Source organism: Equus asinus, chromosome 1 (assembly GCF_041296235.1).
Source record: "Equus asinus isolate D_3611 breed Donkey chromosome 1, EquAss-T2T_v2, whole genome shotgun sequence".
Taxonomy (NCBI): Eukaryota; Metazoa; Chordata; class Mammalia; order Perissodactyla; family Equidae; genus Equus; species Equus asinus.
In genome coordinates this window covers 153,715,014-153,737,945 of record NC_091790.1, presented here as the reverse complement: position 1 = coordinate 153,737,945, position 22,932 = coordinate 153,715,014, and the positions used below count along the sequence as shown (strand labels likewise).

General features: G+C 37.4%; 1 protein-coding gene across 3 annotated transcripts in view; it reads left to right on the top strand.

Annotated features, from left to right (window-relative positions):
• RAPGEF5 (Rap guanine nucleotide exchange factor 5) overlaps positions 1-22,932 on the top strand; it is a 227,598-nt gene that overhangs the window by 72,334 nt on the left and 132,332 nt on the right. For all 3 annotated transcript variants that reach the window (XM_014830572.3, XM_044766055.2, XM_070510112.1), the window contains exon 7: positions 8,689-8,737. In XM_014830572.3, coding sequence (XP_014686058.2) covers positions 8,689-8,737 — 49 coding nt within the window. The remainder of the gene's footprint in view (positions 1-8,688; positions 8,738-22,932) is intronic.

Sequence of the window (22,932 nt, the reverse complement as noted above, 5' to 3'; positions counted from 1 at the left end):
TGTGATGATAGGCAACAGATAGCACTTACTCTGTGTCAGGCACCATTCCAGATGCTTTATAGGTATTAACTCATTTAATTCTCACAACAATCCTGTGAGGTAGAGGGCTGTGACTCTGCCCCACCAACTGGAATGCTAGAACTTCTGTCAAGGTTAGCATAAAATAAAGAGAGATTTCCTACTCATGTTTTAGGGTTTTGGATCTTGAGTTCTGAATCTTGTTCTCCCAGGAATCCTTCCCATGTGAGCAATTTTTATAGATAGACTTTCTAGTTGGGAAGGGTCTTGTATTCATCCCAATACAAGTGTTTCTAATGTGACACCCCTACCCGGTTCTACAGGAATCTACTCCTACAGATAGGAGGCCCCAACCATAGAAGATCCCTACAGTATCTGGGACCTGGCTGGTCTTGCACTTATACTATTGCACCAGTTTAGAAGCTTACCTTCCCAAAGCACAGTGACTGAGAAAAGACATTTTACCATGTAAGCAGTGAGATGTAATATGGAATAAAAGGTATTATAAGACATGTTTGCAAATTATATTGTCTATAAAGACACTTTGTTAAATAAACTGTATCATGTAAATCTACTGAAGAATCAATTAAATGTGGTATGGATTGAAAATACTCTGGGCTTACCAGAAAATGGAAAAAATAACTTGAGACATAAAAATTAAAAATTTAATGATGTTAACATAATTGTTTTATTTCATTATTATGGCAAAAATCAGAATGTCCAATATAGACTTGTTTCCTTAAAATACATTTTATATATATGAAATCTTTATGTGTCAAGAAATTCATGTTGATCAGCAGTTAGGGCTTTGGGGAAATCCCTGACCAGGAGTAGTAAGAGCAGCTTTGAAGACTGAAGGAACAGATATATCTGCTCTTTTGAAAAGATGTCAGTGTTTTGGCTTACTCTTTTCAGATTTATTTCAACAGGTATATCTGTAGCTTCTCCTATTCTTTGTGCCATGAAATTGATGATGTTTCCATAACAAGAAATGGTCTCCAACAGATATTTTTCGTCTATTTCTTAAGATTTGCACCACCTCTATCTCTGTTGGATGGATTAGATGGCTATAGTATCACCAGCTGTTAAACTGCAGGCTGACAGGTGTCACCACCCCCGGGAGGCTCATGCTTGTCCTCTGTTGATGGTGGATGATTTGGAAAGGAAGCATTCATAAAACAAATCTTTAGAACAGTTCCTTGGTCTGGGTATTTCTGATATTTACCTTCCCATAGGAAGCATCTTCTACTAAACCTCACATGTACCATTTCCGCTGTGGACAGCTCTGATTATTTGAAAGTTCTTAGAGGTAAAACAAGCCTTTTTTGCAACTTCTCTTCATTGGTCTGAATTTTACCCTCAGCCTTTCAAATATTTGAAGCTAACGGTCATGTTCCCCCTAAGTCTTCTCTTCTCAGCAGCAACTAAAAACACTTTACTTGTATTCTTGATCACTAACATATGTACCAGGATCAGTACCAGGAGCCAGGGTCAGAATGATGAATAAAGGAGTCAGTATTCATGGGCTTTTAATCTACTATTGGAGACCCCCAGCTAACGAGGGGATTTCACTAGCCTGTGACAGAGCTATAATTGAGGTAACTGTAGAGTGTTATTGGAGTATAAACAGGGAAGACTTCACTGCATGGTGGGAGGTGGTTGGCCTTCAAGAGAAGATGGTAACTAAATTGGGACCTGAAGGACAAGTAAGTGACAGCCACACAAAGTGGGGAGGTAGAGAGGCATTCCAGACAGAGAGAAGAGCATTTGGAAAGCCCCAGAGGGAAGAAAGAGCATGACCCATTCAGAGAATTGCATGTGTTCTATTTTCCTAAGTCTGGAACATTGATTTTTTTCTTTTTTTAGACATGATTTTCTGAGGAGGGATGGAGATAGAGACAATAATGAAAACCAGATCAGAAGAATACTGTATATGCAGTATTAGACATTGGACTCTGTCATGGTGTCATGGAGAATTCTTTGAAGAGTTTTTTAGCAAGAGATATAAAATTTATGTTTTAGGCTGATTAGTCTTGCTGTAGGGTAATGAACAGTGTGGTATGAAGAGAGATAAATTACAGACAGCAGTCTGAGTGGGAGAAGATGGTGGGCTGAGCTAAATCTGGGATACCTCATTTCTTGGCTTGAGATCCAGGTATATCGTGGTACCATTCACTGACTGGGTATATGGGACATAGAACAGATTTATGGGGTGGAGGGAGATGGTAAGAAAATGACCTCATGTTTGGAAATGTTGAGTGTGGGCTACTAATGGGGCATTTAGGTCCAGGAGGTGGATAGATATTGGGCTCTAAGGCCCTAGAGATGCAGACATAATTGCAGCCCAGTGAGTAAATGAGATTGCATAGGGAGAATGAGCAGAATAAGAAGGAGGTCAAGAAGGCTGAGGATAGATCACTAAGGATCATCAAAATTTAAAGGTAAAGGAAAAGGAGAGCCTTGGGAGAAGAGAAGTAGCAGCCAGAGAGGAAAGAGAAAACCCTGGAACATGTGATGTCATAGAATCCCAGTGGTTAAGAAGAGAATGGGTAACAGTTAAATCCTGCAGGGAGGACAAGGTAAATGGAGACTTCTGCATCCATCGCATTTAGTTACAAGGAGGTGGGTATTTCCTTCTTGTCCTTTTGTGGATACTGGCTACTCCTCATGAATCTAAACAAATGGTACTCCATACCAAGTACAATCCAGATGTTGATCTTTCTGGAGTCCATCATTTTTTTGTGACCTGAATGTCATTCTTCTAGTAATATTCCTAAAAACATTGTTATCCATTCTAAGTAATGTCATTTCCATTGTTAACTCATACCATGAAAATGATCAGATTTTTTTAATGTGAACCTCTCTCAAAGTAGATGTATGTACATGTATCAGACTTAAATAACAGGCTAAAAAACTTAAGTGTAAGACTTTATTCCAGTTCATTTTGTTACTTTCAGGCCACTTCTACGTATATATTTGTCTTTGAACAGTCAGCTATTGTCTAAGTTATAATAAAATTAAAAGGCATATCTATATGTATTCAACAAAAAATCTAGATAAAAGATTTCTAAAATATCCCTAATAACTTTGAAGTAGATGAGTAAGTGTAAACATATTTTATCATCTCAGCATGCTTAAAAACACATCTTTGCTGTGGTGACAGCAATTACTCAGAAAACAACTATTTGTTAAATAAACTATTAGGTGGAGAGTAGTAGTGTCTAGACAGATGTATAAATAACTTTCTAAATTTTCTAATTATTGGTTAACATTCACAGGTAATCACAAGATTATCTGTGTGTGAGACCTGTGGCAACATTAGCTCTTCAGAACAAAATGACTTGGAAATGGGAAAACAGGTCTCTGAGGAACAAAGGAAATCATTGCTTAGCTCATGGTATTCCTTCATGGGACAAAAATCTAGCCGCCATCACCACTCAGTTTTTGTCTTATCCAAAAGTGCATTGAGAGCCAGCCCTGATGGCCTAGTGGTTAAAGTGCAGCGCTCTCACTGCGTCAGTGGCCCAGGTTCACTTCCGGGTCGCAGAACCACACCACCCGTCTGTCAGTTGCCATGCTGTGGCAGTGGGTCACATAGAAGAACTTGTAGGACTTACAGCTAGGATGTACAACCATGTACTGGGCCTTTGGGGAGGAAAAAAAAAAAAAAGAGGAAGATTGGCAACAGATGTTAGCTCAGGGCAAATCTTTTCCTAAAAAAAAAGTACATTGATTATTTTAAGAAGCAGATTTATTTGTGTGTTGTTTTTTTCTGGAATTCTTAAAGTTCTCACTAGCTTAAGATTTTATAGAGATTTAAAAGTGAAAATATTTGAGAATAAAACATGGACGAGTATTAGATTATGTTTCTTACATTTAATTTAGGTAATTGAGAAAATGGATTCTGTGTTTTAAAAACATTTCCATCATGGTATCAAAATTTAAATCTCTAATAGATTTACTAAAAACCTTTGGGAAATTGTGAATTGGTGATTCAGTTCAAAATTAGTTTGTAATGACAACTCTTTGGTTAGCTAAGACCTTTGCCACTATAGGTATGTCCTCCCAAAATGACCTTCATTCTGTCCAGCTTCTCACTTGATTTTCAAGGGCCTCTTCCTCCACAAAGTCTGCTCATGTCTTCTCGGTTAACTTCTCCACAGAGGTACTCCCTGTCACCCAGAGTTTGCATTTGATGCTTTCTGTTGCCTCTTAAGTCTTGGCGTTGATGCAAAACAGCTTTGCGAGCATTTGGATTTTGAGGCTGAAGGCACCATTAAAGTGCCAGAGAGAAAAGAAGACAAAGTGCTGGAAACAAGACTGACTCTTATTCTTGTTGAATTTCAGGACAATTTTGTGAACAGCCCTGCTGCTTATTGAAAATAGAAAACCAAAACATTTCAACATGTTTCTGATGGGTAACCGGGGGAGAGGAAAAAATTTGAGATATGTCTTACCAGTCCCATCATTATCTCCTATTTACATATTCACAAGAGCAAATATACCCTAAGCTACAGGTGTGTTTTGAATTATGTAGTTCTTTTTCTATTGAGAAGACTATATTTTAAAGTTTAAGCTTCCTAAAAAGCGTCCTTGCAATTTTCCTTGTGCTTGAGTAGATAGTGTCTGTCATAGTGCTGACGCAGTAACTGAATCTCATCATTTGATTGTGTTATAGCATAATGTTATACCAAAAATACAGTGAAGGCCATGTTCCTTTACAAATGAATTAGGGGAGAACAAAATAAAAAGTAAAGATTGATTGTCAGTTGAAATGATTATTAAGATTAAAAGGTTGAGTCTTAGGAAAATTACGATATCGTATTCAATGGAGCAGTGATTCTCAACCCTGGTACAACCTGGATCACTTAGGGACCTTTGGAACAACAGCAGCAGCAGCAAATACTGATGCCTGGACCTCTGCCCCTGAGATTCTTATTTAGTTGGGGCCCAAGTAGCAGTAGTTTTTTAAAGCTCCCCAAATGATTCTAATGTGCAGTCAGGTTTGAGAAATAGGTAGGTGAAAATCCAAGCTATTTAAACAAAGCATTTCTTAGTAGACTAAAAGTAGTAACTACATAGCTCTTTCACAAGAAGAAACGTAAGAAAAAGAGGAGGGAAAGAAACTTTTAGTGTAAAATCAGTAGAGGTTTACAACCCCTTGTTCAGTTCTGAAATGTAAAAGCTCTGAGAAACAAAAGGTTTTCATAACTAACTTGGTGACAAACTCTAACCTACACTGAAGATATTTAGTGGAAAATCCTGAAGCTTTTTCTAGTCTTTCTTTATCCCATTTGGTGTGAATAATCACACATATCATTGCAGAAGTATTAACGTGTCTGATTTCTGATTACAAGTTTCTGCCCCGGACCTCACTGAGGGTGTGATATAGAGAGGGTACTTTTCTGAAATGTATAAAATTTTGAATTCTGAGATCCATCTAGCCTCAGGGGTTTCAGATCGTGTTAGGGAAGAGTTGTGATTAGAGAAGGCCAAGGTAATAACGTATTTCCCGTCAGATTAAGAAGAATGCGTTTCTTCTGACTACCTAGGCCGTGGTTTAGCCCCCACATTAAATAAAAGCAATGGCTAACATCAGAACGTGCCTCTTATCCCTACATGTGTATACTTCTTGAGCCTAATCTGAGAAGAGGGTTCCATCTCAGTCATGGTGAAAGAAACAGGTTAACCAACAACATAAGCAGATAAAGTAGAAAAATAATCATTGTTCTATAGAAGACTCTTCAGCATACCAAACTCCTTCCAAATATAATGGTTTAAAACAGTACGTATTTATTATTTTAACCAGTTCCTGAATGTCAGGAATTCAGGAGCATCTTATAGCTGGATGGTTTTTGCTCGGGGTCTCTCAGGAAGGTGTTGTCAAAATGTGGGCCAGGCTCTCAGTCATCTGAAGGCTTGACTGGTGCTGGAGTATTGTATTTCTTTTTCAGTGCCAACAGGTCCCTTATGAGTTCTTAAAGAAAATTCTAGTTTCTCTTTCTACAGTTGCTCAAAGTTTTAGTTTTCAATGTAAACCTGACAGTTATTTGCTAAGGAGTCCTTGAGTTCTTCTAGTATGTTCTGAAGATTCTTGCTGGCACTAGCTTATTAGTGGGGAATGCTTCTCTTCTGATTTTCATTGTTCTCCCTCAGGCAGCTTTTTCTGTCCCCTAGGTCCTTTCTGTGTTCTTTTAAGGTTGCCTATGCATCCACCTCCTGCGGGTCAATGAATGAGTGTTGATTGCCCTGGATAATACTGTAAAAAGACAAATAGGTCCCTGACTTAGTGGAGCTTCCATCCAGAAGACAGGCATTAATCATACAATTGAAAATGCCAGTGTACTTAAAAAAAATTTTTTTTAAAGAGTGCTGTGAAGGTATTATAGGAGCGCATAATGGATCTTACTCAGCTTGTGTTTTTGCTTGATCAGTGCTCTGTCCTTTGTGTTTTGTAGGAAGAATAACCTATCCTTGGGGTTTTTTGTCAAAAACCTTTCCCATCCCAAGGCAGAAACGTGGAAGATATTATACACTCCACTCTGCATAAAACGCTCTTACATCCTCCCTGACCGCAGACATTCAGGAAATTTAGTGTAGTACAGTAGAGTAATCTCATTTATTTTATATTAAAAAAAATTTTAGGTTCCTTCTAAATTAAACTGTGAAGTTCTTCCTCATTGCCATCTCTCATCTCCTTCCCAGCTCCCCCAAAATGCTGTATTGATTTCTTGCTGATCCCATTCCTCCTTTTCTTTCCCCACCAAATCTTTGAAAAGATGTAGTGTTTAAAAAAAAAGATGTAGTGTTATACTATACACTGGGAATATAGTAGTTTCCTTCTTTGAGCTGTTTATATTTTGAGCCTTATTTCCAATTAGAGAAAGAAAAACTGAAGCTCTCGTGAAGAGAATTTCAGGTATGGAAAACTGAAAGAGGAGGGTGGAGAAGACTGTTTTCCATCCTCTGTAAGCGAATTAAATGATCCACCTCGTGCATCATTTTCCTTCTCTGCTTTCTCCCTGTCCCTGAGCCGTGGTGGGATCTTCCTTGGAAGGTCATAAAATCAGGGAGCCGTTGACGAGATCTCACTGAATGTTTATAGCGTGCATCTTTGCCCTACCCCCAAGTATTTGCGACACTATTAAGGAGGAAAATGGCAAACTGTCATGAACCTTACAGTTGATTTCAATATATAAATATGCAATAATTGATGTTTTATTTTGTTGCTGTTTTTGACTAGCCCTGTAAGCATTTATAAAGGTTTTCCTATGGTCACTCATCATTTCTGCCTCCTCCAAGCCTGTTTTTCCCCATAAATTCTTCAACTCAAATTTTCCTACCATGAGCAATTTCAGAGCTCAGACTTCCAAGGTGGAGAGAGGCTGGTTGTCTTCTCATTACTGTATAATTTTCCAGAGAGAGTCTTAAGATATCAAAGAATCAGCTAAATCAAGAGTATACTCTTTAGAGTGGCATTCGTAGTAGCCAGCCAGGGAAAGCACAGCAGTGAAGCAGTTCTGGGAAGAGCAGTTCCTCTTCTTCAGGAGAGGATGGCCTGGCCATTGTGAAAGCCGTCCTAAGTAGAGTCCTGTCTCTAGCATATATTGCTACTTTTGCCTCAAGTAAGTGAATATAAATTAGATTAATTTCAACAGCAAATCTTCATTAACCTTGAACTTCCACGTTCTCCCTTTAAAACATCATTAGTGTAATGTATAAAGCTGCAGGACCCTTCCAAACTCAGCACAACCACCCCTGTCTCTACCCTCTCCAAACACCTGAACACACACACACTTCTAAGCTGAGAAGACTGTGTCCTGAAGAGGAAGGAGCTTGCTCATTATGGAATTTTTATTGCTACCAAACAGATTTCCTGAAGATGATCCTCATGTTATCTTTTTTTTCTCATGTTATCTTGAGAGTGACCATGGTTATCTTTTCTGTCTCTATTTTATGTTCCTCTTAGAGAATGCTTTAAGGAAAGGATTTCAGCATTCAAAGTGTGAGTGGGAGAGAGAGTGAGCAAGCAAAAATCTGGACAAATAAGTGGGGCTTAAGGCGCTTAGGATTTTAAAGGTCATCTTGTCTATTTCCATCTCGTCTATTCCCATTTCACCTCTCCTAGGAGTTGTTTTATGTGGCGTGTTCTCCGAAATGGTTGCTATAAACCTGTCAGACTTCAAGTGAACATTCATTGTGTTTGAGCAGAGGTCCAGTTAAACCGGGATCACCTATCTTAATTTTACTAGAGTTTCTGTATTAACTACAATCTTTGAGGGGTAAATAATAATTAATATCTTTGCCAAAGTATCATGCTTGTTTTAATAATTTATTTGCATTATTTCTGATTGTTTTATGATTATGTTTTTGAAGCTCCTCCCATCATCATGGCAAAAATACCAACGTTTTACAATGTATAACTCTGGCAACGATCTAATTTCTTTTTGAAGTCAGTCAGTATGATTATTCCAGATTTTGGGCCTCAAATTCCTATGCAGAAATTTTTCCATGTTATTAAAAACAAATGAAATCCCTAAAAGTGGCAGCAACTTAGCTTTATTTGCAATAGCTCTTAATTTTGGTTGCATATCTAAAAACAAAGTACTGCTTTTAATAGCTACATTTTTCTTATTCTAATTTGATTTTTTTCCCTAATATTTTATTTAGGTGCAGAGAGAGCTAGCAGCTGTTATTGCCTTGAAAGCAAGAAAGTCTGGTGAGTAGTTTTCATGGCGCTGGAGGAAGATTCTGCTTTTTTGGGGATATTTCACATGTCACGTGGTCGTGAGCACTTGAGTGTATCTCAGGAAGTTTTGGTGTAGAATGCAGAAAAGTATCACTGTCTGTTTTTAAAATCAATTATTCTACCATCGGAATAGCACAGGATGTTATATATACTTCTTTAAAATCTGACTAGCTTGTTTTAATTTATTTCCTATTGCAAGGAAAAACGAAATTAAGAATATATCTGTAGTCCATTGCAACATGAAAAAAGTCTAAGTACACAGCAAAAGAAAGCAAACCACGCTGCATTACCTATCATAATTACAGAAGAAAATTAAGAAAAGACCGGCTTTATTCTATTTAAGGATGTATTTTTTATCTCAAAGTCGTTTCTTCTAAACATAATTGTGTAAGGATATGTAAAAGCAAGCATTTTACATAGGACTGATTGCATGGATCAGATTCCTAATACCTGTAGGAAACAATCTGTGGAAGTGATATGTGGAAAGGAAAAGGGAGCTTTCAAATACATTTTGAAGGAGAGAAAGCCATACTCTGCTGAAATCATTATGAAATGGAGAGTCACTGAGGTAGAAAAACACTTAGAGAGGAGGCACAGAAGGAGGCATCCTTTGCTATTCAGAGGGAGGAGGTCACTGCGGAATGGAATGACAAACAGAAGAGATCTTGGATAATGTTAAACTGGAGTCAGACTTTTCAGATGGAAAGACTATGATAAGATCAAAGAGATGGGAATTTGGAGAAATAAATGGAATGGAAATGTCTTAAGAACACATACCATACGTTTTACATCTTTCTTTTTCCAGTTAGAAACTCTAAGAATTTGCTTTTCTCTCAGGTACATTTTGAATCACACCCACCTTAGTATGAATTAGCTTATTATATTTATACTGCTTCCTTTGTTGATTTGGCTGATGTAGAGGACACAGAGACTAGATGCTATAAAGGTGAAGAGCAGGATGCAAAGAAAGCCATCTAGACCCACAGGGTATTGAACAAAGAGGGCAGCGTGAACGTGGCTCCTCAATGAACAGCTTTAGATCATGGATATTGGCATTTGTGGAGGCCAAGGTGGAGAAAGGACATCAGTATAAAGATTGTAGGAGGGAGAGCTTAGAAATAAATTGTGCTAGAGCTGATCATGGTTCCTGTAATAAGGAGACAAAACTTCGTACAAGTTTGGATGGCAGTGCCTTGGAGGACAGGATTTGGTTTTTTTTAAGTTTCAGAAAAAGTTGGGGAAATCAAAAACTTATAGTGTGTGGTTGCTGGAGAAAAACAGAGCAAATAAATACAGAGAGGGAAGCTGGAGAATGGGGTTGCTAATTTGCACAGAGTGGGATGGGAAGGCCTCTGATAGGGGACATTTGAGCAAAGCCTGAAGTCAGTGAGGGGCTGAGCCCTGTGCATATCCAGACAAGAGCATTTGGGCAGAAGTGTGCGAGAGGAGTTGGAGGAACAGCAAGGAGGTGAGAGTGGCTGGAGCCAAGTGATCACAGTGAAAAAGGTAGGCTTTGGATATCGGGCTAAGAAGTTTGCACTTTCTGGAAGTTAAGAAACGAAGAGGAGTGAACAAGACCCATAATGTTAGATTGTGCAAAATAAAAGAGTGGTATGAAGTCAATTTTATTATGCCTTAATGTGGCTGTATGAAGTTAGTATGTCTGTTTTCCATACTTATTTGATCTGTGGAGCTTGGAATGTGAACACAACCTTGGCAAATTCTCAGAGTGAAGTGGTCTCTTACTCCTACACTAATGATGGGGACGTAAATTCATAGTTGCTCAGGAAAGTAATTTTTCATTATGTTCCAGTATCCCTAACTCAATGATCCATTAACTCCATGACTGGAGGTCCGGCTGTAGGGTATAATCAGAGATGCAAGTGAAGGTTCCGGTAGAGGGAATCTATTATTGTGTTTTTGTTTTTTTTTTTAACAATAAGAAATTAGAAACAATCTTAAGTCCTTGTAAGAGAGAAATGGTAAAATTGCTAAATCAGTGTAAGGGAACGTAAAACAGCTTTTAAAATGATATTTTGAAGAATTAATATAGTAAAATGTTCGGTGGAAAAAAATGTATACAGTGAGCATGTATTCTCTTTTTCATAATAAAAATAGTTTTGTTTTTTCCTTACTATTATAGTATAGGATGCTCATTGAAAAAACTTTGGTAATATGTGAATATATGAAGAAATTGAAAAATCACCCATCATCTCACCAACAGAGATAACCACTATTACTCTTTTCTTGTATATGTTTCCAGACATTTCTCTATTAATATGCAGATTTTATAAAAATGGGATCATTTTATATGTGCTCTTTTAATTGAGATAATTGTGTATTCATATGCAGTTGTAAGAAATAATACAGAGATCCCACGTTCCATTTTCCCCTAATGGTAATAATATCTTGCAAAACTATAGTACAACATCACAACCAGGATATTGACATTGATACAGAACATTTCCATCACCACATTCAAGTACATGCTTTTGTGTGAACTTTAGTCTTCATTTCTCTGGAATAAATGCCAAGGAGTACAATTGCAGGGTTGTTTGGTAGTTGACTGTTTAGATTTTTGTTTTTTTTTTCTTTTGAGATCATAATAGTTTATAATGTAAAATTTCAGTTGTACATTATTATTTGTCAGTCACCGTATTAAATGTGCCACTTCACCCCTTGTGCCCACTGCCCAACCCCCTTCCACCTGGTAACTAAAGAACTGTTCTCTTTGTGTATTGGTTTATCTTCCACATACGAGTGGAATCATACAGAGTTTGTCTTTCTCTATCTGGCTTATTTTCGCTTAACATAATGCCCTCAAGGTCCATCCGTGTTGTTGTGAATGGGACAATTTTGTCTTTTTTATGGCTGAGTAGTACTCCACTGTATGTATGTATGTATATATATATATATATATATACACACACACCACATCTTCTTTATCATCAGTTGATGGGTGCTTGGGTTGTTCCATGTCTTGGTTATTGTGAATAATGCTGCAATGAACATAGGAGTGCATAAGTCTCTTTGAATTGTTGATTTCAAGTTCTTTGGATAAATACCCAGTAGTGGGATAGCTGGGCCATGTGGTATTTCTATTTTTAATTTTTTGAGAAATATCCATATTGTTCTCCATAGTGGCTGCACTGGTTTGCATTCCTATGAACAGTGTATGAGGGTTCCCTTTTCTCCACAACCTCTCCAACGTTTGTTATTTTTTGTCTTGGTGATTATAGCCATTCTAACAGGTGTAAGGTGATACCTTAGTGTACTTTTGATTTGCATTTCCCTGATGATTAGTGGTGTTGAACATTTTTTCATGTTCCCGTTGGCCATCTGCATATCTTCTTTGGAAAAATGTCTGTTGATATTCTCTGCCCACTTTTTGGTGGGGTGGTTTGGTTTTTTGTTGTTCAGTTGTATGAGTTCCTTATATATTATGGAGATTAACCCCTTGTTGGATATATGATTTGCAAATGTTTTCTCCCAGTTGGTAGGTTGTCTTTTCATTTTGATCCTGGTTTCCTTTGCCTTGCAGAAGCTCTTTAATCTGATGAGGTCCCGCTTGTTTATTTTTTCTTTTGTTTCCCTTGTCTGAATAGACAGGATTCAAAAATATCCTTTCTAAGACCGATATCAAAGAGTGTACTGCCTATATTTTCTTCCAGGAGTTTTATGGTTTCAGGTCTTACCCAAGTCTTTGATCCATTTTGAGTTTATTTTTGTGTATGGCAAAAGATAATGGTCTACTTTCGTTCTTTTGCATGTGGCTGTCCAGTTTTCCCAACACCATTTATTGAAGTGACTTTCCTTTCTCCATTGTATGTTCTTCGCTCCTTTGTTGCATATTAGCTGTCTGTAGATGTGTGGTTTTAATCTGGGCTTTCAATTCTGTTCCATTGATCTATGTGCCTGTTTTTGCACCAGTACCGTGCTGTTTTGATAACTATGGCTTTGTAATAGATTTTGAAGTCAGGGATTGTGATACCTCCAGATTTGTTCATCTTTCTCAGGATTGCTTTAGCTATTCAGAGTCTTTGGTTGCCCCATAGGAATTTCAGGGTTCTTTGGTCTATTTCCATGAAGAGTGTCATTGGGATTCTGATTGGGATTACATTGAATCTCTAGATTGCTTTAGGTAGTATGGACATTTGAACTATGATTATTCATCCAATCCATGTGCATGGAATATCTTTCCATTTCTTTATGTCATCATCGATTTCTTTCAGTAATGTCTTACAGTTTTCATTGTATAGGTCTTTCACCTCCTTGGTTAAATTTATTCCTAGATATTTTATTCTTTTTGTTGCGATTGTAAATGGGATTGTATTCTTGAGTTCTCTTTCTGGTAGTTCGTTATTAGAGTATAGAAATACATGTTTAGTTTTTTAAGGAACTGCCAAACTGTTTTCTAAAGTGGCTGTACCATTTTACTTTCTCACTAGCAATGTATACATGATCTAGGTTCTCTGCATCTTTGTCAGCATTTGGTATTGTCGCTATTTTTTATTTTAGCCATTCTAATATGTATGTACTGATATCTCACTGTAGTTTTAATTTGCATTTCTCTAATGGCTAATGATATTGAACATCTTTTCATGTGCTTATTTGCCATCTGAATGTCATCTTTGGTGAAATGTCTGTTTGTGTCTTTTGCCCATTTTCTAATTGGATTGTTGGTTTTTTATTGTTGAGTTTTGGCAGTTCTTTATATATTCTGGATACCAGTCCTTGGTCAGATAGGTGGTTGGCAAATATTTTCTCCCAGTCTATAGCTTGTCTTTTCATCTTCTTATCAAAGTCTTTCACAGAGCAAAAGTCTTTAATTTTGGTGAAGTCCAATTAATTTTTTCTTTTTCATGGATCATGTCTTTTGGTTAAGTCTAAGAACTCTTTCGCTAGCTCTAGATCCCAAAGACTTTATTGTGACTTTCTTTTTCCTTAAAGGTTTTATAGTTTTATGTTTTACATTTGAGTCCGTGATACATTTTGAGTTAGTTTTTATATAAGGTGTGAGACTTAGGTCAAGGTTCTGTTTTTTGGTTTATGAATGTCCAATTGCCCCAGCACCATTTGTTGAAAAGACTATCTTTCTTCCATTGAATTACTTTTGTACCTTTATCAAAAATAAGTTATGCTTATTTGTGTGGGTATATTTCTGCCTTCTCTGTTCTGTTTCGTTGAACATATTCCATTGGTATCCACCAATAATACATTAATGATAACTGTAGCTATATATAATCTACTTTTTATAGGATTCATTTTCATGTCAGTAATATAGATCTGCATCATTTTTATTAGCTATACATACTACACAATTTATTTAATTCTTGGTTGTACATTTAGGTTTTTTTTTCCATTATAAATAATAATAGACCTGAATATATATTTTTGTGCATATGTCTTTTTACCCTTTTCCAATTATTTTCTCATAATAAATTGCTAAAAATGGAATAGCTAGGTGAATCGCTAGGTGTGGACGGTGTTAAAGTTTTGTTTTTCACATTTAGGACTTCAAGTCATCTGGAATTTATTTTTGTATTTGATGTCAGGTAGAAATCAAATTTTATGTTTTCCTTATGCTAAGCCACTTACACCAGTAGCATTCACTGTATATGATGCTAACTCATCAGATGTGAAGTTTATATATGTTCTTGCCTTTATTTCTGGTCTTTGTATTCCTCTGATCTGTTTATCCCTAGGTCTACACTATCCTGTTTCAATTACCAACACTTTATAATAAAGCCTTTTTTGGGGGGCGGGGATAAGGCAAATCTCTTTTTACTTTTCTTGTTCTCTTGAATTTTATTTTGTCAAGCTCCATGAAACCCTCTATAGGAGTTTTTTTTAAAGTATATTGAGTTTATAGATCATTAGATAAATTTTGACACTTTGGAGATACATATTTCCTTCTGCTAGCCTAGGATATCTTTCCATTTTTTCAAATCTTCAATACTATTTTAAAAATTTCTCCATAAAGGTCTTGCATGTTTTTTGTTTGATGTATTTTTAGATACATTGTGGTTTTGATTAAGTGAACTATTTTTTCTCTTTGTCTCTCTCTGTCTCTTTTTTTTGTTTTTGGTTGTCCTCTTCTCATTCTGTGATGATTTCTCAAGTCTTTGTCTTTTGTGGCACTTTTTTTTAAATAGGCTTTGCTTTATAGAGCAGTTTTAGGTTCACAGAAAAATTGAGCAGAAAGTGCACAGAGTTCCCATATATCCCCTGCCCCCACACATGTACAGCCTCCCTTACTGTCAGCTTCTCAGAGTGGTACATTTGTTGCAGTCATTATCACCCAAAGTCCATAGTTTACTTTGGGGTTCTCTCTTGGTGTTGTACATTTTATGGGTTTAGACAAATGTATAATGATGTGTATCCACCATTATAATATCATATAGAGTAGTTTCACTGCCATAAGAATCCCCTGTGCTCTGCCTACTGCCTCCCACCCCTGGCAACCACTCATCTTTTTACTGTCTCCCTAGTTTTGTCTTTTCCAGAATGTCATATAGTTGGAATCATACAGTATGTAGCCTTTTCAGATTGGCTTCTTTCGCTTAGTAATATACATTTAAGGTCCCTCCATGAATTTTCATGGCTTGATAGCTTGTTGCTTTTTAGCACTGAATAATATTCCATTGTCTGCATGTTCCACAGTTATCCATTCATCTACTGAAGGACATCTTGATTGCTGCCAAGTTTTGGCAATTAGGAATAAAACTGCTATAAACATCACTATGCAGGTTTTCGTATAGATATAAGTTTTCAGCTCCTTTGGGCAAATACCAAAAAGCACGACTGCTGGATGGTATGGTAGGAGTCTGTTTAGTTTTGTAAGAAACCCCCCAAATGGCTGTACCTCTTGTGTTCCCACCAGCAAAGAATGAGAGTTCCTGTTGTTCTGTGTCTTTACCAGCATTTGTCATTGTCAGTGTTCTGGATTTTGGCCATTCTAATAGGTGTGTAGTATTGTTTTAATTTGCATTTCCCTGATGACATATGATGTGGAACATCTTTCCTTATGCTTATTTGCGATCTATATATCATCTTTGGTGAGGTGTCTCTTAAGATCTTTGGCTCACTTTTTAGTAAGTTTGGTTGTTTTCTTATTTTTGAGTTTTAGGAGGTCTTTGTGTATTTTGGATAACAGTCCTTTTTCAGATGTGTCATTTGCAAATATTTTCTCCCAGTCTGTGACTTGTCTTTTCATTGTCTTCACATTGTCTTTTGAAGAGCAGAAGTTTTTAACTTTTGATGAAGTAGAGTTTATCTTTCTTATCTGTCTTTTAAGGAATCTTGCCTTTGGTATTATATCTAAAAAGTCATGCCATACCCAAGGTCATCTAGGTTTTCTCCTATGTTATATTCTAGGAATTTTATAGTTTTTCATTTTACATTTAGGGCTGTGATCCATTTTGACTTAATTTTTGTGAAACGTCTAAAGTCTGTGTCTTGATTCGTTTTTTTGCATGTGGATGTCCAGTTGTTCCAGCACCGTTTGTTGAAAGGTCTATCTTTGTTCTGTTGTATTGCCTTTGTTTTTCTGACAAAGATCAGTTGACTGTATTTGTGTGGGTCTATTTCTAGGCTCTTTATTCTGTTCCATTGATCTATTTGTTTATTCATTTGCCAATACCACACTGTCTTATTACTGTAGCTTTGTAGTAAATGTTGACATTAGGTAGTGTCAATCCTGAAACTTTGTTCTTCTCCTTCAATATTGTGTTGGCTATTCTGGGTCTTCTCCCTCTCCATGTAAACTTTAGAATCTACATCTATTGATCTTGTATGTATGTATGTATTGATATTGTAGTTGATATCTACATCTGTTATCTTTTCTAATTGGTTGTTTTTTGCTATATGAGGATTCTTGATTTTTTGTCTAGCAAAAATGTTAAACTCAAATGAATTCCAACAGTTTGTTTTAATATGATCTTGGATTTGGTGTATGGGCAAATGCGTCATCTGTCGTATAGTCAATAATGACTATTTTGTCTCTATCTTACCAATCCAAATAACTCCTTTTTTCTTATACTGTTTCATTAGCCAGGGTCCTGCAAGATAAGGTTGACTAATATCATTGGTAGTTGGCATTCTTATTTTGTCTCTGACTTTAACTAAATATAATATTTTCTGAAGAAAAGTAATGTAAGTGATAAAGATTGTTTTAGAGAAAAACAAAGATATTTCTCTCCTGCACCCCACACATATTTGGGAAGCAATCTAGGGACAAAAATAACCAACAAGTTGTATATTACAATATACAAAGAATCCAAATATGGAAGTACTAGAGATACCTACCTGTTTCACCCTATACTCTGACTGCTTGAGTTGGCATTGAGTAGATGAGAAATGACAATTCCAAGGTACAAGAGAGGCTAAGTTATAGGTATTGTGTTCATTCATTCCTTTATCAGATTCTAATTTGGCACCTACTGTATGCCAGGTACAATGTAAGGTATGAGGATACAGTGGTGAGCAAGGACAAATATGGCCTCTGCTGTTTTCAATTCATAACGTATGTTTTATAAATAAAAACATTAATAATTGACTGACTGTTTGAAAAGGAAAACTTATTACCGTGTAGTTAGGAGGGGATAAAATGCAGAGACATTAAGCACAGCCTTAATTAAACAGAGTTCCAACTGCAGAATAGTACTTTCTGTCTATGCATCTTGTTTTTTTAAAACTATTTTGAGATTTTTTTTAAAAAAGAGGAAGGAGAAAAAGAAGCTGGTATACATCTAATAAAAAAGTATTAAAATGATAGTTGGCACATCTGGGGTTTGACAGAAGGAATTGATTACTCTAATATCTTATGTCTTGCAGTAAAACTGTTAATTAGGGCTCAGGTGGTCATGCCAGATTTATGTCTCACTGCAAAGGTTATTAAAACAATAATTAGTATAAAGTGAAAGTTTTTGGTTTCAGCTCATCATAGAAACAGAAATAAAAGTAACTGCCAATCAATAGATTATATAAATGATTCAAAGCTCTAGCTTTGTAAAAAAAAATCCGTTTTGTTGTAATTTTCTAAGAGGCCATTAGGATGTGCCTTTAAACAGTTTTCTCAATGCTAACCTTGGTGAATGTGAATAACATTTAAGGCTTCACAGGATTTACAAAAATTAGCACAGATATCCTTATACTTCTTTATTTGTGTTGGATTGCTTATTTTACTGCTAATGTTAGCTAATTAGAGTCTTGGAAGATATGTTTGGGTCTTTTTTTCCTTTTTCAGAGAATCCACAGCCAAAGCACGTTTAGCTCTCATTATCTTTAGATCATGTGAAATTTGTGCCATGATGGGCTTCTATTTCTGGAAAGCCAGAAATCTCCTATTGGTAAATCTCCTTGGCAGTTTTTTATATTTCACTGTCTCTGCTTAGCCCATAGCTAGTTAAGTACTTTAAGTATCTAGGATATTAAAGTTTGAAAAAGAGAGAAGGTGTTCTAGGCTCTGTTTATGCCATTAAATGTCATTGTGACCTTAGCAAAGTGATTCCGATTTGTATCATGAGGGGGTTGGCATGGAATCTGGTAACCTTAGAGATTCCTTCCAGCTCTAATATTTAATTATATAACAATAAAAAATTTTCATTAGTATCTTCCTTATCCTTCAAGGAGTCACCACCTTGGGAATATTTTATCCAGAACTCTTTTAGGCGCAACTGATAGAAAAAGAAACTGAAAACCGCAAAGGGAATGTGTTGGTTCAAAGAATCTGTGGAGTTAATCTCAGCAGAAAGAGAGGAACTTGTTCCTGGTAGACCCAACAGAAGTCTTGGTAGCGACCTGGTTGGAAGGGTGAAAGGCCCACCTCTGGGGCAGGGGAAGCATGCTGGGGGGAGGATGGAGAATCAGGTCAGCCCCAAAGGAGCCATTGCACTGAGGCTAGGGTGGGTGTGGCTCCTCAAAGAAAACCAGCAGAAGGGCAATGGCTACTGGGCAGGCAAGAGCAACAGGTGCTCACCACAGGAGGAGTTGTTTGTACTGTCCCAATCTCAAGGTTTAGAGAGGAGAGGTTGTGCCTAAGATCACTCAGGCTAGAAGGTCTGCTGTCAGAATGCAAATCCAGGCTTTCCCATGCGCTGTCTCTGGTTTTCCAGCTATGCTATGCCCCTCTTGTTAGTAATTTTCTGGGTTAGAAGAATAAAGTTGTGATTTGTGATGGCATTCCCATTTTCCACTGTTGTTCCTGAAATGGAAAAGAACAGAGTAAAATCTCATAAACTTTTTAAGTAGCAGATAGCAGCAGTTTTTTTTTCTTTCCAGGATGAACCAGTCTGGGATTCAGGTTAATGTGTTATTTGTGTATCAAGATATTTTATTATTTCTTTGGGATGGTAAAATATATAATAGTATAAAATGGTTTTGCCTGTTGTGTTTAGTTTTAACTTTTTATAAACATTATTTTTAATATGCTAGAAAGGATGAGAGGGAAGCCAGTGTTTTACATTGGAGTTACATGGTCTCTCCTGGTCTTATAGATCCTGTTTGTTGTGGGTGTTTTTGGGTGTTTTTTGCCGAGGAAGATTAGCCCTGAGCTAACATCTGCTGCCAATCCTCCTCTTTTTGCTGAGGAAGACTGGCCCTGAGCTAACATCCGTGCCCATCTTCCTCTGCCTTATATGTGGGATGCCTACCACAGCATGGGTTGCTAAGCGGAGCCATGTCAGCACCCGGGATCCAAACCGGCGAACCCCAGGCCGCCGAAGCGGAACATGCGAACTTAACCTCTGTGCTACTGGGCCGGCCCCTAGATCCTGTTTTTTGAATCTTATATTCAAGCTTAATTAGGTATTTGAATGGGTGTGTGATTTCAACAGCCTGGTTACTGCTATTTGCCATACATTGAACTCTGCTCGTGTAACACGTTCCAGTCATATCCCCTGAATCTGTTGGTCATGGTGGACCCATCAGACAAGATGAGGTCTTTTATCACCCTGATAGTCTGGCTCAGTTCCCCACTTTGAAGATCTAGTGTTAGTAACAATCACTGGTCATCAACAACACTTTTTAGGAAATTTTAGCAGTTTTAAGCTCCCTCCTTAAATACATGCACTTAAGACTGGGGCAAATCAAACATTGAGAGGAAGCTCTGGTGTGAGGTTCGGGGTCTGACACAATTGAAAAGACATACTCTCCTTCAGGGCGGAAGCATTCAGAAGAAAAACTATTCATGTTGCTTTGTCACGAGAAGTGAAATAGATTGACTGATTTTTTTTTTTTTTAAAGACTTTATTTTTTCCTTTTTCTCCCCAAAGCCCCCCGGTACATAGTTGTGTATTCTTCGTTGTGGGTTCTTCTAGTTGTGGCATGTGGGACGCTGCCTCAGCGTGGTCTGATGAGCAGTGCCATGTCCGCGCCCAGGATTCGAACTAACGAAACACTGGGCCGCCTGCAGCGGAGCGCGCGAACTTAACCACTCGGCCACGGGGCCAGCCCCTGACTGATTTTTTTTTTAACAATAGAGAATAAGGCTTTTCCTTTTGCACATTTAGAAGAAAAAATAACCATTAAACCTATGGAATTGCTCCAACTTTTATGTCCTCTACATTTTTACTTTTTGTTTTCAGTTGACAGATTCTTCTTTTAATGTAATGCTGTGCTTGCCTTGACTCTTACCTTTTGTAAACACATTGCTCGTATATAGCATGATAAAATGGGATTTTAGAGTGGAAGTTAATAATCAAATTATGGGCCAGCAAAGACAGGCTCACATGCTAGTTCAATTATTGCTATCTCAAACTGCTTCTACCTGTCTGATTTCCTGTGATAATTGTTTATTGAAAAAATTTATAATGCTCTTAAAACTAAAAGCTATAGTGATCTTCTCTTGAGTATTTTTTCATGTAATCCCTGAGTGCTCTAATAATGACTGTTCACGCTATAAAATACAAGTTCGTAATGGCAAAAGTCTGTTAGCTGTATTTTAAGTAATCAAGATATTATGCTTAATTTTTAGTGATATTTTCAACCACTTAAATTTTCCCAAGTCTTTCACAGCCTGTCCTCAAAGGATGCGTCTTGTTCTCTCAGAACTAATGTTTCCACATGGTTTGTTTTTGTCCTTTTCTTCTCTTTTGCCACCTCCTGGATGCTGTTGCCGGCCAGTGGCCATCGCTCCTGTTTGTGGTCAGCACAGACCTACACTGATTGTCTTGTAACTCCCTGAATGTGTTATTTAGCGTTTGTCAACCCAGAGGAAAGAAGTAGTATGTGTTTTCCCCTAAAATAATCAACACAACATTCTGGTCTTCCTGATTGATTGACGATCTAGGATGTTTCCCCAAGAAGAGCGAGCTTTGCCTAACACCATGCTAATTGTTGCAGTTTCTGAAATCTCTCTCCTTCTCTGGCACTATAATAACTCCTTGTTCTAGCATTTCCAGAGACTATTCTTCTGTCCCTGCTTGCTGACAGATTTTGTGCATTCACATCCCATCTTCCCCCGTGCATGTTCTTATTGAACAGCGATTAATTCAGGGCTTGACAGGTTGTATCTTCCTTTTTTTTTTTTAATGGCATAAAACCATAATAAGAGTCTTGAAACAGTAATTCTCAAAGCACTGTAAAGTTAGAGGATATTGGAAAATGTAAAATTCTTACAATCAGGAAAATAATAGCATTGGTAAAACCCAGGAACAGTTGAAAATGTGTGCAGCAGATGCTTTGTAAATTTTTCCTAACTCTCCCACTGGGATACAAAGAAAATTGCCTTAAAAAAAAATCCCATGACACTGTCTTTTGTAATTAGAGCTATTAAGTCGAAATGATAAATAACCATTCAATGACATACTATAAAAGAAAATAGCCCTTTGCCCTGATTTCTCCTAAATAGCAAGAGATCTGAGAGTGTCATCTATAAGAAGTTGGATTCCTCTAATCCTGAGAATTGTTTAGAATTTAGGAAATTAGAAAGCAAGGCAAGATAATTTTCTTTTTCATCCTTCAACATGATCATGTCCATAAGATTGTAAATGAAACTGATTTGCCAAGGAGGTGAATAATTATAACCACAACAAGAGTGTACTTGAGAATGCAAGGTTTTTAGGCCTTTGTTTTCAAAAACACGCTACAGGGTACTTCAGTGGCAGTATGTGATGCCTGTAAGGCTCAACAGACAGAAGTAATTATCTCTCTAAATGGCAGCTTGTTCTTGTTTTAGAGAATCAGATACTGGGAAGGAGAACTGAGCGCTGATGGTCTCTGCCCCCAGAAATGTGAGGGCTCAGGGACCAGGTTCTTTTCTTGTCTTGTGTGGTCCAGGACAATGATTCTACATCATTCAGATTCCAGCCTGTTATTGCCTGTGTTTTATAAATGTTGCCAAGCCCTGAGAAACAGTTTCCTGAGGTTCGGTGCAGAGAGGTGGGTGTAAGGCAGGAGAGAGGCATTACAGGGAGAGTCGAGTTTTCTGTTTGAGTGCTGAGAGACAGCTCCTAGCATTGCAGCTCCTGGGAACATATTTTCTGTGAGGAAACTAGATGAGTATAATGAATGTACCCTGTGCATAAATTCGATATTCATTCTGCACCCAAGGTCAAATGAAAGTTAATGACCATTTGCACACCAGAGATCTGAAACCCACATTTTATTTCTTTCTCATAATGACAAAAAAGGAGAGCAATTTATATTTAAATTGATTTAAATTTCAAAGCATAAACACAGAGGTCTCCCTGGTACCCTTTTTTTGTAAGTGAAACTTCCTGGCAGGGCTTGACTTTCATTAAAAATTAAGTCCCATCCCATTCCAGTTCCCCAGTGTGGACAGTTTTTTGTTTTCTGTGGAACTACCCTGTTCCCACCCTGCTGGGTTAGTGACACCAAATCAGAAGCCAGCAATGCAATCAGGGCCACTTTCTTTAATGATTTAGTTTTGTATTTGTTGAACTAATTAGCTGATTGAAGCAACTAATGGGTGTCTTTATTACACTGTTGACTGGGCAGCTTCTCCCCATGCCTGCCAGCTCCTTTGTTCTTGGTCTTCTGGGGAGTGGGAACTGCTTCCCAGATGAACATATGATATGTGCCACCCAGTGTCCAGAGGCCAGCCCCAGAGGCTACTATGCTAATTACCAAGTGCCCCAAAAGGATATGCATCCACTTGCATGCATCCACTTGCAACCCTGTATCTGACTGATTCTGCATGTTTG